This window comes from Chelmon rostratus, chromosome 22, assembly GCF_017976325.1.
Source record: "Chelmon rostratus isolate fCheRos1 chromosome 22, fCheRos1.pri, whole genome shotgun sequence".
Classification (NCBI taxonomy): domain Eukaryota; kingdom Metazoa; phylum Chordata; class Actinopteri; order Chaetodontiformes; family Chaetodontidae; genus Chelmon; species Chelmon rostratus.
This window is the reverse complement of record NC_055679.1, coordinates 6,518,149-6,534,599: the sequence shown is the minus strand read 5'-3', so window position 1 is coordinate 6,534,599 and position 16,451 is coordinate 6,518,149. Positions and strand designations below refer to the sequence as shown.

The 16,451-nt window shown below is 42.4% G+C and overlaps 1 protein-coding gene across 1 annotated transcript; it reads left to right on the top strand.

Moving 5' to 3' along the window:
- Positions 1-536: 536 nt before the first annotated feature.
- On the top strand, positions 537-4,724 carry mapk12b (mitogen-activated protein kinase 12b). Its single transcript, XM_041963653.1, has 12 exons — positions 537-830; positions 1,670-1,799; positions 1,886-1,944; positions 2,022-2,133; positions 2,325-2,354; positions 2,909-2,956; positions 3,047-3,161; positions 3,255-3,326; positions 3,565-3,644; positions 3,770-3,848; positions 3,939-4,112; positions 4,464-4,724. Exons 1-12 carry the CDS (start codon positions 712-714, stop codon positions 4,526-4,528), a joined length of 1,083 nt encoding a protein of 360 aa, XP_041819587.1. The 5' UTR covers positions 537-711; the 3' UTR covers positions 4,529-4,724.
- Positions 4,725-16,451: the final 11,727 nt, after the last annotated feature.

The window sequence follows — 16,451 nt, the reverse complement described above, 5'->3', positions numbered from 1 at the left end:
AAAGATAGAACAGTGTACTATAATACAGCATGCCATACTATGATACAAAATAGTATAGTATAATATAGCATAGTATAGCCAAATAACCTATAGTACAGAATAGAATTGTATAATACAGAATAAAGTATAGCAACATTGTAATGATACCAAAGGACAGTAAAACAAACATGATAATTAAGATCAGTGTATTAACCAACATGAACACTACAGAAATACACCACATTAAAGGAAAACTTTTGCAATTTACTCGCTCTAACTAATAATAAAAATTACAGTGAGGGAATATTCTCAAATTGTAATTGTAAAGTATTTAAGGCTTTTATCATCAGAAGAAACTTCAGTGACCATTCACTGAAAGTTAGAGGCTACAGGAATACTACAGGAATATCATGGGAGTATTCAAGGGGCGCAACCGCAGGACGGGCAGATGTTTTGCGGCTTTTCCCCCCACATTGTAGACACACCCATAGACTGCCCTGGGCGACCACGAGCCATGCCTAACAATGTGTGTGTGTGAGTGTGTGTGTGTTGGGGGGTGGGCTCGTCGACCCTGCCAAAGCGCTCGAGTCGCGCTGGCTCATCTGGAGGAATTTACGCGACAGAAAACTGCGCGGCTCGGACTGCGCGTCGGGAAATAACAACTCAGTCCGGTTACATGAGAGGAGGGAGCGGACCCGCACCCTGACCTCAGCCCCGACTAGTCCGAAGGGTATGGCTGTGCGGTCCAGGACGGGATTCTACCGGCAGGAGGTCAACAGAACCGCGTGGGAGGTTCCGGAGAGGTACCGAGACCTGAAGCAGGTCGGAACAGGAGCGTACGGGACTGTGTGGTGAGTTAAAAGGGGAAAACATGAGGTCTACAGCTCGGGGAAGAGTTGGTTTATTTTTGTTATCAGCTGATCGGGAGCCACACGTTCAAATGGTCACATTCGATGAAATGCACACTCATCTTACCTCACCTTTGCATGTCTGTGACAGGTAAACAGTTCACAACACAGCCTGGATTTAGATATTCTCTGGGCTGCTGTTGCATTTGGAAAACAACAAATAAGCCGCTCTTCTTTGTGTATTTGCATCCACTCAACCTAAAGAAAAAAAAAACACCTGTCTAGCTATTTTTTGACAAAAACAATAATAAGAATAGTTTGACCACATACTACTAAAGTAAAAGTTTCCTCTGCGAATGTATCTGCTATAATATCCCTGCAGCAGCTGTACTGCTTGTGTGGGGTATTTTGGTCTGGTCCCTGCACAGCTGGCTCTGCAGGGCCTCTCATTGCATTGTGTTGTGTGGATGAGGGTCAACAAAGAAACCCACCCCCCGGTCTCATTGTTGGAAGAAGTCAAAGACCCCGAGTTAAGTGCATAGAATGCGCCACCACTTTGTCTTCGCTCACAAGCGGACCTCTTTTCACAGCAGACACAGTGACTCCTCATAGCAGGACGGGCTCAGGTGTAATTAATATCATTAATGAGGCACTGTTCCAGTTAGATGTCCCAGATGCTTTTAATTACACCTGTGGGTTTCCTGATAGACACGTTAAAATGCCTGCTGTGACAGACGCCTGCAGGGATTGAAGTTTTGCTCCAGAAAGAGCCTTCTCACGTTTGCACGTTCAGGCTTTTGAATTATGCTTAATTAACCGTCCAATCTATCTGCCTGTTTCAGTTCAGCATGGGATCGCCGGGCGGGGACGCAGGTGGCCATCAAGAAACTCCATCGGCCCTTCCAGTCCAAACTTTTTGCCAAAAGGGCTTACAGAGAGCTGCGGCTCCTCAAACACATGAAGCACGAGAATGTAAGAAGGAAACAGAAAGAAAATGCATCTTCAGTCTGTGAATTATCACTGAAATCATTTTATTTCTGCTTGTGTCTCCTGCTCAGGTGATTGGGCTAATGGATGTCTTCACTGCTGAAATCTCACTGGACCGTCTACGGGACTTGTAAGTTGCCGCCGCTTCCCGAACGCTGACTATAAAACCGGTTGTTGTTCCACTGGAGTGACTCCTCTCGTCCACAGTTACCTGGTGATGCCGTTCATGGGCACCGACCTCGGCAAGCTGATGAAGCTGGAGAGATTAACAGAGGACAGAGTGCAGTTCCTCGTCTATCAGATGCTGAAAGGACTCAAGGTGACAACCAACACGCATATATGCATGTTACTCATTACCAGAATCCACACATTACGTGTTAGAGCGGTGTCAAAAGTAATGTGATTACAGTCTGAACCATGTGCCCCCACCGTTGTCAATAATTATGGGCGAAAAGTGAAGCTGAGTTGAGTTGAAGTTACTGATGTTGTCTGTGTCTCCTCTCTCCTCAGTATATCCACTCTGCAGGGATCATCCACAGGGTGCGTGAACTTTGACCTTTCAGACTAGCTTTGGGGGTGGGGCCCCTGCTGGTTTTCACACTCAGTCCCATTCATCCAGATTCCCACAATGGGAGCCTTCTAAACTCAAGACCGAATGATACGCTGTCTGTGAAAGTTTGTTATTGAAATGTCCCACATCTGTTTACATGTCTCGTTGACTTTACCCACCCAGTTAATGGCTTAATGCAAGGAAAATGTTCTAGTATTTCAAATACTATGGAAATTGCATGAAATAAATTTGCAATATTTACACTAACTGGCTGGATTTCACTCATTGTTGGCAGCCCTGGAAGAGGCAGCAGCCTTCCAGTCGAAGCTGGGGGATCCAAAGTTCCCAAATACCTTTAAAGTGTGTCTCAGGAAGCAAAAATCTTAATTAACATGATTAAATTGCAGTAGTTTGTTCCCATATACTGGCATACTTTGACACCTGGCATTAAAATGTAAGCGATTCTTTAAAACATCTGTCTTCTGCTGAATCCGATCACTGTATAACTATTATCTTCTTTGCCTCACATTTCTGAATCCCTCAGGACCTGAAACCAGGGAATTTAGCCATTAACCAGGACTGTGAGCTGAAGGTACTCAAACTTTACATAAAGCCATTTAAATACAAACATCCCGTACATCTGTGCATTTTCATGGTACATTTCTGCTTTTCTCTGCTTCAGATTCTTGATTTTGGCCTGGCGAGGCAGGCCGACGCAGAAATGACCGGCTACGTTGTGACACGCTGGTACCGAGCGCCCGAGGTCATCCTCAACTGGATGCACTACACACAAACAGGTAAGCTCTCATTCATGAGGGCAGAGAAAGGCAAAGAGACCTATTCCATAATCCAGATGAAATGAGAAAGCTCACATTTGCTCTCTGTTGCAGTGGACATCTGGTCGGCAGGTTGTATTATGGCAGAGATGCTGCTGGGAAAGCCGCTGTTCAAAGGAAATGATCGTATCCTTAACTGTCATGAACACCAGATTGGTTTTATCTTGCACAGACTGCGCCAACCCTGCAAGATGTAACTGTCAGGGTCCTGACCAGCTGTCCTTTCAAAGTAACCCATGAAATCCTTCCACAAGTAGCTATAATTGAATTTTCCTATTCCCACTGGCGGCATTATAACCTGAAGAGAAAGCGTGTATTTGATAAAAATCCGAGCATGATGATACTTGACCATAGCTGCTGCCAGACCTGGACCAGCTCAGAGAAATCATGAAGATTACAGGAACCCCAACTGCTGACTTTGTTGTGAAGCTACAGAGCCAAGATGTAAGTTGTACCCTGGGGTTCAACCCACATATCAAAGATACCCTCAATGCAAAATCCGCTGTGAAAAGTTTGCAGTTTGCTTGCACAAACCTTGTCATCCCTCTCTCCACTTCCTCTCTTAACAGGCCAAAAACTACATCAGAAGTCTACCAAAAGTGCCCAAAAAAGATTTACACTCGATTTTCTCCAAAGCCAGCTCAAATGGTACGTACAGATCTCTGTTGTCCACTTGAGCCAGGTGTTGGTGCACTGAACCCTGTCATGCTGACCTTGATATGTATGTCTGTAACACAGCAGTGTGTGTCCTGGAAAAGATGCTGCTTCTGGACCCCGAGCAGAGGGTGAGCGCCTCCGAGGCGCTCGACCTGCCCTTCTTCAGTGAGTTCAGAGATGCCGAGGAGGAGACTGAAGCGCTGCCTTACGATCAGACCATGGACAACACAGACCTGCCGCTGGACCAGTGGAAACGTAAGAGAGAGCAGAGAGGCCGATTGAGATTTAAAGCTGCTTTCATCCATATTTTTAGATCAACGATAGGTGAAGAGGCTCTGTGTCATGTGAAAGGTGTGCCTCATAGTGACAAGCCTGCAGAGAGTGAGCACCGGAGTCTTTCTTTCAGTGTTACCATACCGGCTGTTTGCCAGAGGAGGTCACTGAAGATCTTACTTGATGCTACTTTGAACGCAGGCGGTGCCATTTTCTATAGGTGCAACAGTTTTGAAAGAGACAAGGTGGAGGGGTTGTAGCTGCATCTGAAAGTAGGACACAGACATGATTTGGAATGGCTGATGGATAATCCTCCCTTCTGTGTTTGTGCAGGTCACACTTTCACAGAAATACTGACCTTCAGGCCGCCCAGGGACTCCAGAGAGACGTCACTTTAAGAGCGCACACACACACACACACACACTGTGCACACATATCTCAGCACACTTTCTCACACACAGAATTGCACAAACATACACACCTGCACCAAAAAAATACTCTTTTCTTGTCGACTTTGTTTTGTTTGTGTAGGAGTAGTGGATATTATTAGATTGTGAAAAGGTTTGCTTTCAATAAATGATGATTGGCTCAGTTGTTCAGAGGCTCACTTGTCATTTTGTTGGTATGTCACATTATTTTGTCCATCATCCACAGACTACATGTATAAATTCAGGCTAACTGCTCCAGCTTCCTTAAAGTTGGGGTATCCATTGTGTCGCAGTTTTATTGTCTGTTTGCATTTATTATTTATTCTTATAATTAACTAAGGGCCATGACACCTATAGTACAGTACCAAGGTGGTCACACCGTTATATTAACCACTGTGGTTTTGTTGCTGAGTTATGGTGATGACATGTTACGTTACATTTTGTTGTATATGTCTGTTTTCCAATATGGAATCCACTCACCCAAAGTAGGGAGCACTGCTGCACTGTAGTCCTCCACTCTAACTGTACAAGCAAGCTTTTTAATAGACTCCCATCTGGAAAACCAGGATTCACTAGCAAATAAAGATGGAATGAAATCTATTAGATGCTGAAGACAAACTGCAAAAAGTCAGGGTGAAACCTTTCTAAGTCCAATGTGAGTCACATTCTATAGAGTTTGATCTGCCATCAACTAAAAGTGATGGATTTTCCATTTGAGTGACTAAGAAGGCAGATAAGTTTCTGTTCCAGCTCTCTGATAAGAGCTCTCTCCCTGCTGCTGTTGACTGACTGACTGTGCACTGGCAGCTGTCTATTTCCTGGTGGCTGTACACTTCGGAGTCTTTCGGGACAATGGATAATACCTACATATCGAAACAGAACGGACAGCACTCAAATCTCAGCAGACTTTGTTTTCTGCTGTTTCTGACAGGTAATGCAAGAATTCTCCTCTGAACAAACAAAATAGTACAGAGTTTAAGTTTAGTTGTGGTAATGTGGTGCTTTGGAACAGTGTGTAAGCGCTGCCATACTGATTGTAATGGCTGCTGGGTCCTTTACACCTCAGAGGTACTAAAGTACTTAATAATCCACAAAATATATTTGAAAGCTGTAGTTATTAGTTTCTTTGCAGATGACGATTTTATACGGCACAAATATCAGCTTTTGGAATATGATGCATTGCTATACATTAAACTACGCAGCACTAAATAAAGCAGTTAGTTAGCTTCACCTTGACCAGCTACAACAGTTACATGCTACTTCCGCATTAACACACTCGGAAAAATAACCCATTCTTTAAAATATACTACACACATCGGATAATTTGCTGCAAAATTCTATTAGTTTTGATGTAAAAGTATGCTTTATTGTGCAGGTAATACTACTGTATACTTTGACCAATTAACATTTTGCTGAAATTTTACATGTAATGTGTTATTTAATATTAACATATTGCAAGCCTGTGTAGCATTTGCTTAACAGCAGCCACTATAGCCACCAAGTGACAATTACAGGATGATGATAAATGCTAAAACATACACAAATACAGAAAAGTCTTGAAGTTAGCAATTTACTCATTATTGTTTGCTAATATTAGCCAACATTACCCAAAATATGGTACTGGTCATGCTGGACCAAGGATGTATTTCAGCAAAATGACTTAACAAGGATGTGTTTGATTCCTTCTGTATTTAACTTTTCTTGTCTAATATATATTTTTTGCTGTTTCCTCTTTAAAAAGTGACGAAGCCTAGCTTAAGTAATTTATCAAAACAGTGTTTCCCAGGCAAAGAACAAAGCTTGATTCTATTGTTTTCACTGACTGTGTAGGCCTTCAGCCTGTACTGTCTGCAGCTGGACAGACCTCTGGACTAGATTACAGTGATCTGGGTAAGTGATTTTGCATTCAAATTACAAATAAAACCCATGTTGAAGGTGCTATTAGTGGAATCGTAAAGATGCATTGGTTTCAGAAGGACCGAAGATCGGCTGTACAATTGCCGGCCCGGACTATGTGACTGTGGGCGTGCCGAGCAGCATCGAGTGTGACTGCAGCTGTCCTGCATGTACCTATTCTATGTCCCTGGATGGACAGAGCGCCATGGGTCAGGGCAATGAGCTGGCCTTCACTGTTAACAAATGGGTGGAGGCCTTAACAGTGACGTGTACAGCTACAGAGGATGGTGCACAGCAGACTGCCACAACAACAAAGCAACTGCAAGTGTTAGGTAAGGGATAGATGTCGCTGCTGTTGAGGGGTGTATGAAAAAAACTACAGTGGCCTTCATGGTAGAATAATTCACAATTTCTGTGCTCTGTGAATGTCTTTCCCTTCTAAAGACTCATATATTTGTGTTTCTCACCTCAGCTGGACCAGCCAATGTTTCCATTGGAGGCCCTGACTTGATGAATGCAGCAGTGAGCCACACCTACAGTTGCCATGCCCACTGTCGGCCGTCTTGTGTCTACACCTGGAGGACTAATAAAGGCCCATGGATAAGTGGTCAAGGGAATGTTATTTCTATCACTCCTCAGGAGATGGATGGCTCTAAAATGCTCACCTGCAAAGCCACCAATAGTGTGTCTGGCCTGTTTGTCTCTGCTACTCGAGACATAGCTGTGACATGTAAGTGAAGAGCTGCACTGCACTACATGTTGATGTTAGCTTCCAGTTTTAAGCATTAAAGATAAGTCTGAGTTTTTGTGGGGAAAAAAAAGCATTTGACTTTTTTGCTGAGAGTTAGATGAGAAGATTGATGCCACCCACATGTCTGTGTGATGCCTATGAAGCTGCAGCCAGGACATAGTTAGCATAGCTTACAAACAGCTTTCCTGCATCTGTCCAAAGGTGAGAAAAGACAGAGGGTGCATCTCATTTCTCTTAATTGTTGTGTCCTTGCTCCTTGCCCGAAGTACTTCTGGTCTGCCATCTTGCCGTCCGTCCCTAAGGGCATATTGTGGCTTTGAGGAGCAAGGATACATGAGTGCATCCTTCCCAGAAGTCTTTCAACTGAACAGTATAAAGACTCCGCCCCCACGGCTGGCACATTTGAACAAGGTGGAGAAACCGTTTAAGTGTAAGTATCCTGCAATGAATGGCTGTAATTCAGACGAGCCTAACTTAACGTTACGTTGTCCAAAGAACAATAGTACAAGAAATAATGTGTGAAATAATGTGTTTCATGGCTTGTAGGTTTCTCTTCACTGACGGCTCTGAAATCTGTCTCAATCACAGGGAAAGAAGACACAGCGAGGCTGATAAAGTTCAGGTCAGAAAATGACCACCTGTTCACCAGGAAGAGGCGTCCGGCCAAGAATGAACTCATTAATTCTCATGTGCGTTAATAAAAGTGTTATATACTTATTAGCTAGTGCTGGAGACTTTTTTTCTAATAATGTAAACATAAGTGAATGTATCTAAATGGAGTATTAAGGGCGGGGTGGGGGGGTGGGGGTGTGAATTTAATGGTAAATGCAGCAGATCGAGCTGTGTCGCGTCATCAGAAACAGACGTCGCTTCACGTGACGCTTCAGAGGAAAGGATGTCTCAATTCTCCTAAAACATGTTTCCTAATTTCTTCTCTCCTTGCGTGGTTTCCTTGCGTCCTTCCATGCGTCCCCGGTGGGACGGACAGAGACGCAAGGAAAAGACGCAAGTGAGGGAAATGTGGATGCAATTAAGAGAAATGGGATGTACCCAAAGTTGTAGTTTTTATGTGCTGGACTATTTCTTGGCTGGTAGCAGTTACTTCCTGGAGTCTCTGTTTTTTTTTTTGTTTTTTTTTTTAAAAAAAAAACAACCTTTGTCTGAACTTTATTGAGAAAAATTCAGTTTGGTTCATACATTACAAAAAGTATCTGTGTCCTTCATTAGTGGAGTCTCTGCTGGTTGCCTGGCACGTTGAAATGAGACATATTAGACAAACTATGGATTTTGTTGCACTTGGACAGTCAGAGTCCAACCTCAGAGCTAACCAACTGCTAGCTGTAGCTTCATATTTCCCGTCTAAACATGAAAGTGGTTTCACTGTCTTCATCTAACTCTCTGCGAGAAAGCAAATAAGCATTTTTTCCAAAATGCCTAACTATTCCTTTACTGGGTGAAGTAATTAGACAACCAGCTACAAGTTAGCAAATAAGCTAACAACCACTCACCAGACAATCAGATGACTCACCAAGTGACTGAATCCTAACCCTAATGTCAAACGTTATATTTACAGACTACACACAATTTAAAGCAGTCCATTGTATATTTTCATTTTTAAATCAAGTACACTTGATGAGCTTTTTCTCAGTAATGATCTGTCCTAACTTTCTTTCTTTCAGCCGGTCCTTCAGAGATTCAGATCAAAGGCCCTGATGTCATAGATATTGCCCAAAAGTATACGTTTGTGTGCACGTCTGAATGTCTGCCCTCTTGTCGCTACGTGTCGTCTGTGGACAGTCAGGCTGTGATGGGCCATGTGATTGAGATGAGAGTGGATCATCCGCTTAAATCTGTCACTATCAAGTGCGAGGCACAAAACACTGCTTCAAGGAAGACAGCGGCAGCCGTAAAAACTGTCCAAATAACAGGTAGATCAGCCATGAAATGGTTTAATGAATCTTCATTAAAAATGTAAAAATCTTAAAAAGGGGTTTAGATTCCATGAAGAAAATAACAGACCACTAATTCTCCATCCGTGATCACCTGCTGCTGGTCTATTGGAGGTTTCCAGCAACAGTCAAAAGAAAATTGTGGATGCAGCCTTTGTCCATTATACCCCAAATCTCAGGAACACACTACCTATATATCTGTCTATATGTATGTATAGATATATAGATAGATAGATATAGATATAGATATAGATATCAGGGAAGCAGAATATTTTCAAAAGAAAGCTAAAAACGTGTCTCTTCACTTTAGCCTTTAACCAGCTCTGACTTCCTGATACAGATCTGAAACTTTTGTGCTTTGCCTCACACTTACACACTGCTGCACTTCTTTTAAATTGCTGTATTTTGCTTGATTTTATGCATCCTATGTGCTCTATTTTTACCTATAAGTGGGTTTCGTTCTCTATCTTATTTAAAATTCATTTTATGTCCCTGATTTATGTACATTCTGTCTTTTCTGCGTGAGGCAATGACACTTTCTTTTTTTCTAACTAATTTCTTTGTTGTAAAGCACTTTGAGCTGCAATTCCCGCATGGATGGTGCTGTACAAATAAAGTTTATTATCATATTAATGCTGTCTGCTGTTGTTTGACCTGCATTTGTTTCCTCTTTCTTGTGTTCAGCATCAGAGCCTAACCTGTCAACACGTCCTGAAGAGACTTCATCTGTGCTGCTGCTGGCCTTCATCATCTCTGCTGCTTCCTGCTGTAGAGCTCACTTCCTGTAGCATGGCACAGTTATGACCCCATCAACATGCTTCTTTTGGGTGCCTTTGTAATTGTATTTTTCATTTCATGGAACACTTACTTCTTATCATTTGGTACTATTATATTTGCTTTGATAGCAGGTACAGATTTATCGTTCTTAACATCAGAAAAATAATTTCTCCCTTTGTCTCTCTGTCTCTGTCAGATCTTTCCACATGAATTTATGATGAAGAACATAGGAGCTGAGTTGTGGAGAAGTAATGACTCATGTACCAGTGATCTCATGGTGTGTTTGTTTCACATGTTGACAGTGGGCTGAACCCTGTTTGCACTTTTTAGTAGGCGTGGAGGAGCAATTATACATCAACCTGTGCAGGAGGGACTGTTCACATGTAATGTCACAGATTGTTCCACAATCATACATTTGAAATGGTGAAGTTTTGATAGCCACACATAAATAAAATGCACTGCTGACTCTTTACCACGTGACTCAATTTTTCTCTTAAGTTGCCAAATATGTACAAAATACACCCTTTCACTGTTGCAATCAAATCTTCAATAAATCCAGTGTGTCAGTGTGGCACTTTCCATACTTTTCATTTGTTCATTCAATCAACCTTTATTTAAATCTCAAAGAATCACTGAGGGCATGTTGGGAGTGCAGTTCAAGCAGAATAAATACACACAAAAATAATCAAGGAATAAACAAACTCAGAGAAAACAGTTAAAAATTAATAGTAAAAAGAATAGAAGTGTGTGCAGCACAAAAATGAAAGTGTAGTTTTCCCAAATTCTGTGTGTGCACATCAGACTTTGCCATTAAGGGCTTTATAAATGAATAGGAAGCCTGTCCTGTCTTACTGTTCAAGATGGTCACCCAGCCAAAATGACACATTGCTGCCTTTGAGACAGTTTGTTTCCAGGACTTAGAGTCAAAAGCAGTGTGGCAGAGCCTCTGCAGGAGCACAGCATGATCAACACCATCCAATGCTTTTGTTAAATGCATCCATGCATGATGATACTTGACCATAGCTGCTGCAAGACCTGGACCAGCTCAGAGAAATCATGAAGATTACAGGAACCCCAACTGCTGGCTTTGTTGCCAAGATGTAAGTTGTACCCTGGGGTTCGAGCCACGTATCAAAGATACACTCAATGTGTGAAACCCTCACTGGATATGAAGTTGAAAGTTGGTTGTGAAGTTTGCAGTTTGCTTGCACAAACCTTCGTCATCCCTCTCTCCACTTCCTCTCTTAACAGGCCAAAAACTACATCAGAAGTCTACCAAAAGTGCCCAAAAAAGATTTACACTCGATTTTCTCCAAAGCCAGCTCAAATGGTACAATCCACTTGAGCCAGGTGTTGGTGCACTGAACCCTGTCATGCTGACCTTGATATGTATGTCTGTAACACAGCAGTGTGTGTCTTGGAAAAGATGCTGCTTCTGGACCCCGAGCAGAGGGTGAGCGCATCCGAGGCGCTCGACCTGCCCTTCTTCAGTGAGTTCAGAGATGCCGAGGAGGAGACTGAAGCGCTGCCTTACGATCAGACCATGGACAACAGAGAGCAGAGAGGCCGGTTGAGATTTAAAGCTGCTTTCATCCATATTTTTAGATCCACGATAGGTCAAGAGGCTATGTGTCATGTGAAAGGTGTGCCTCATAGTGACAAGCCTGCAGAGAGTGAGCACCGGAGTCTTTCTTTCAGTGTTACTATACCAGCTGTTTGCCAGAGGAGGTCACTGAAGATCTTACTTGATGCTACTTTGAACGCAGGCGGTGCCATTTTCTATAGGTGCAACAGTTTTAAAAGAGAAAAGGTGGAGGGGTTGTAGCTGCATCTGAAAGTAGGACACAGACATGATTTGGAATGGCTGATGGATAATCCTCCCTTCTGTGTTTGTGCAGGTCACACTTTCACAGAAATACTGACCTTCAGGCCGCCCAGGGACTCCAGAGAGACGTCACTTTAAGAGCGCGCGCACACACACAAACACACACACATTGTACACACATACCTCAGCACACTTTCGCATACACATCTGCACCCAAAACGTTCTGTTCTTGTCGACTTTGTTTTGTTTGTGTAGGAGTAGTGGATATTATTAGATTGTGAAAAGGTTTGCTTTCAATAAATGATGATTGGCTCAGTTGTTCAGAGGCTCACTTATCATTTTGTTGGTGTGTCACATTATTTTGTCCATCATCCACAGACTACATGTATAAATTCAGGCTAACTGCTCCAGCTTCCTTAAAGTTGGGGTATCCGTTGTGTCGCAGTTTTATTGTCTGTTTGCATTTATTATTTATTCTGATAATGAACTAAGGATGATGTCACCTATTGCACAGTACCAAGGTGGATGCTGGGAATGCAAAAGTAAATAATGATAAGATTAGATAAGAAAAGATAAGAAAAAGCTTTCTTTATCGCCATCTGGGGAAATTTGGGCATTACAGCAGCATGAAATAGCAGTTGTTAGAAAAATATAAATATATATGTACATATTATGCAAGCAAAAGGAAATTTTTGACAATCTAAAAGAAAACAATACCTAGAAAAATACATAAAAAAATATGTACTACCCCAAAAACTGTGGAGAAAAAAAGGGATGCTGCCTTCTGTCATGTCTCGTCAGATCTGTTAAGTGTTTTTGTTCAAGAGCGTCATGTCTTGTCTTACACTTCCTGTTTTATTGTGAAACCTAACTCTCCTCTCGTTTCAGGCCCTTGACTTCCCGGTGTGTTTCCCGCCTGTCTGATTGTCTTCCCCGCCCTAATTGTCTCCACCTGTTCATTGTTACCTCGTGTATATATAGTCCGCGTCTCCCTTTGTCCTGTGCCAGATTGTCTCGTGCCATGTCCTCGTACCAAGCCTTGATTTATCTAGCTCTCGTGATACTTGTCTTCCTGTTCGTGCCTTGTATTTTGTTTGTAAGTAAGTCATCATTGATTGTGTATTTTTCTAGTCTAGTCTTGATTCATTTGTTACTTTGTTTCATAGAAATTTGAGCCTCTTTTTTAATTTTTAATTTTTGTATTCTAAATTATCCTTAGCGTCCTTTGTTTGTACTTTGAAGCCATACGTTGTATGTGCTGTTATCATTTATCCTGAGCGCCTTTTGTTAATAAACTACTTCTTTATTTTGAAACTTCGCTGATTGTGTCTGAGTCTTGCATTTGAGTCCTGAAACCTCGTGCCTCCGGGCTTGTCACCTTCAGATTGATAATAATGATAAATATTGTTAATACTATTGCACAGAAGAATGAAATATACAAAACACTAAAAAATATGTAAAATTGCACAAAATGTGAAGGAAATATGTAATATTGCACAAAATGTCAAGGATGTGAGCGTATGTTCGCATAAATGATAAAAAAAACAACAGATTATTTGTCAAACAACATCAACACAGTCTTATGTTAAGTGATGCTGGAGCTGAATAATCTGACAGCTGATGGAATGAAGGACCAGCGGTAGCGTTCCTTCTTACACGCTGGATGCAGCAGTCTGTTTCTAAAGGAGCTGCTAAGGGCCCCCACAGTGTCATGCACGGGGTGGGAGGGGTTGTCCATGATCGATGTCAGCTTGGCTAACATCCTCCTCTCACCTGGTGTCCAGATGGCAGTCGAGGACAGAGCCAGCTCTCCTGACCAGTTTATTGAGTCTCTTTCTGTCCTTCTCAGAGCTTCCATAGCCCCAGCAGACCACTGCGTAAAAGACTGCAGATGCAACCACAGATAGAAAGTCCTCAGTAATGTCCTACATACTCCAAAGGACCTCAGTCTTCTCAGGAGATGGAGAGGACTTTGGCCCTTCCTGTACAGGGCATCAGTGTTTGTGGACTAGTCCAGTTTATTGTTGAGGTGGACAACCAGGTGTTTGTACTCCTCCACAATTTCAATGTCAAATCCCTGGATGCACACTGGTGTAGTTTGTGGTGCTTTCCTGCGGAAGTCAGTCACCATCTCCTTGGTCTTGCTGGCGTTGATGTGCAGGTGGTTTAGTCCATACCAGTCGACAAAGTTAGTGATGACTTCCCTGTCTTCCAAATCGTTCCCCTGCGATACACATCCAACGATGGCTGTATCGTCGGAGAACTTCTGGATGTGACAACTGGTTGTGTTGTGTCTGAAGTCCGATGTGTCGAGGGTGAAGAGGAAAGGAGAGAGCACAGTACCCTGCGGAGCTCCGGTGCTGGAAAATGCCACATCTGACACACAGTCGCGAAGCCTCACATACTGTGGTCTGTTGGTGAGGTAGTCAATGGTCCATGCGGCTCGGTGACAGTCTACTCCAGCTCCTTCCAGCTTCCCCCTCAGCAGTGATGGCTGGATCGTGTTGAAAGCACTGGAAAAGTAAAAAAAAACATGACCCTCACTGTGTTACTAGTGCTCTCCAGGTGGGAAAGAGAGCGATGGAGCAGGTAGATGATCGCGTCTTCCACACCAATGCCTCTTCGGTAAGCGAACTGTAGGGGTCCAGCTCACTGCTCACCAGGTGATGAAGATGGTTAAGTATAATCCTCTCCAAGGTCTTCATCAGGCGGAAGTTAAGGCTACAGGCCTGAAGTGGTTGGGCTCTCTGGGATGCACAGTCTTTGGCACTGGAAGCACACAGGAAGTTTTCCAAAGGGCAGGAACTCTCTCCAGGCTGAGGCTCATATATATATAGTGTGGTCACACGCATTACATTAACCACCGTGGTTTTGTTGCTGGGTTATGGTGATGCCATGTTACGTTACATTTTGTTGTATATGTCTGTTTTCCAATATGGAATCCTAATTTCTTTGGGACACATTTGCTTTTACAGTGCGCAGACCTGTGCCATTCCCTTATTTGGGCCAGTCTCCAAACCATTACACCATCCAACAATCTCCAAAACACCCTCTAAGCCAGACACCCAAAGTAGGGAGCACTGCTGCACTGTAGTCCTCCACTCTAACTGTACAAGCGAGCTTTTTCATAGACTCCCATCTGGAAAACCAGGATTCACTAGCAAATAAAGATAGATTGAAATCTATTAGATGCTGAAGACAAACTGCAAAAAGTCAGGGTGAAACCTTTCTAAGTCCAATGTGAGTCACATTCTATAGAGTTTGATCTGCCATCAACTAAAAGTGATGGATTTTCCATTTGAGTGACTAAGAAGGCAGATAAGTTTCTGTTCCAGCTCTCTGATAAGAGCTCTCTCCCTGCTGCTGTTGACTGACTGACTGTGCACTGGCAGCTGTCTATTTCCTGGTGGCTGTACACTTCGGAGTCTTTCGGGACAATGGATAATACCTACATATCGAAACAGAACGGACTGCACTCAAATCTCAGCAGACTTTGTTTTCTGCTGTTTCTAGCAGGTAAAAGATGGATTTTCCTCTGAAAAACAAAAAAAACAGTGCAGAGTTTAAGTTTAGTTGTGGTAATGTGGTGCTTTGGAACAGTGTGTAAGCGCTGCCATACTGATTGTAGTGGCTGCTGGGTCCTTTACACCTCAGAGGTACTGAAGTACTTTATACTCCACAAAGTATATTTGAAAGCTGCAGTTATTAGTTTCTTTGCAGATGATGATTTTATGCGGCACAAATATCAGCTTTTAGAATATGAAGCATTGCTATACATTAAACTACGCAGCACTAAATAAAGCAGTTAGTTAGCTTCACCTCGACCAGCTACAACACTTAAATGCTACTTCCGCATTAACACACTGGTAAAAATAACTCAGTCTTTAAAAAATACTACACACAGCGGATAATTTTCTGCAAAATGAGTTCTATTAGTTTTGATGCATAAAGTATGCTTTATTGTGCAGGTAATACTACTGTATACTTTGACCAATTAACATTTTGAATGCTGAATTTTTACATGTAATGTGGTATTTAATATTAACATATTGCAAGCCTGTGTAGCATTTGCTTAACAGCAGCCACTATAGCCACCAAGTGACAATTACAGGATGATGATACATGCTAAAACATTGTTCAGTGGTAGCACAAATACAGAAGAGTATTTAAGTTAGCAACTGACTTATTAATGTTTGCTAATGTTAGGTAGCATGAGCCAAAATATGCTACTGGTCATGCTGGACCAAGGATGTATTGCAGCAAAATGACTGAGTGTATTAAACTTAACAAGGATGTGTTTGATTCCTTCTGTTTTTAAATATATTTTTTGCTCTTTCTTCTTTAAAAAGCGACAAAGCCTAGCTTAAGTAATTATTTATAACAGTGTTTCCCAGGCAAAGAACGAACCTTGATTTGAATACCAGATTGTGTTTAAGAGAACAATGAAATATTGTTTTCACTGACTGTGTAGGCCTTCAGCCTGTACTGTCTACAGCTGGACAGACCTCTGGACTAGATTACAGTGATCTGGGTAAGTGATTTTGCATTCAAATTACAAATGAAACCAATATTAAAGGTGCTATTGGTGTAATTGTAAAGATGCATTGGTTTCAGAAGGACTGAACATCAGCTGTACAATTGCCGGCCCGGACTATGTGACTGTGGGCGTGCCGAGCAGCATCGAGTGCAACTGCA

Bases quoted from the DNA above. Each gene is read 5' to 3' on its own strand.
- mapk12b (XM_041963653.1), top strand. From the start codon at position 712: ATGGCTGTGCGGTCCAGGACGGGATTCTACCGGCAGGAGGTCAACAGA. The intron at 2,355-2,908 runs GTGCGTGAACTT...TGAATCCCTCAG, and splicing joins CTGCAGGGATCATCCACAGG to GACCTGAAACCAGGGAATTT. The intron at 3,162-3,254 runs GTAAGCTCTCAT...TCTCTGTTGCAG, and splicing joins GATGCACTACACACAAACAG to TGGACATCTGGTCGGCAGGT.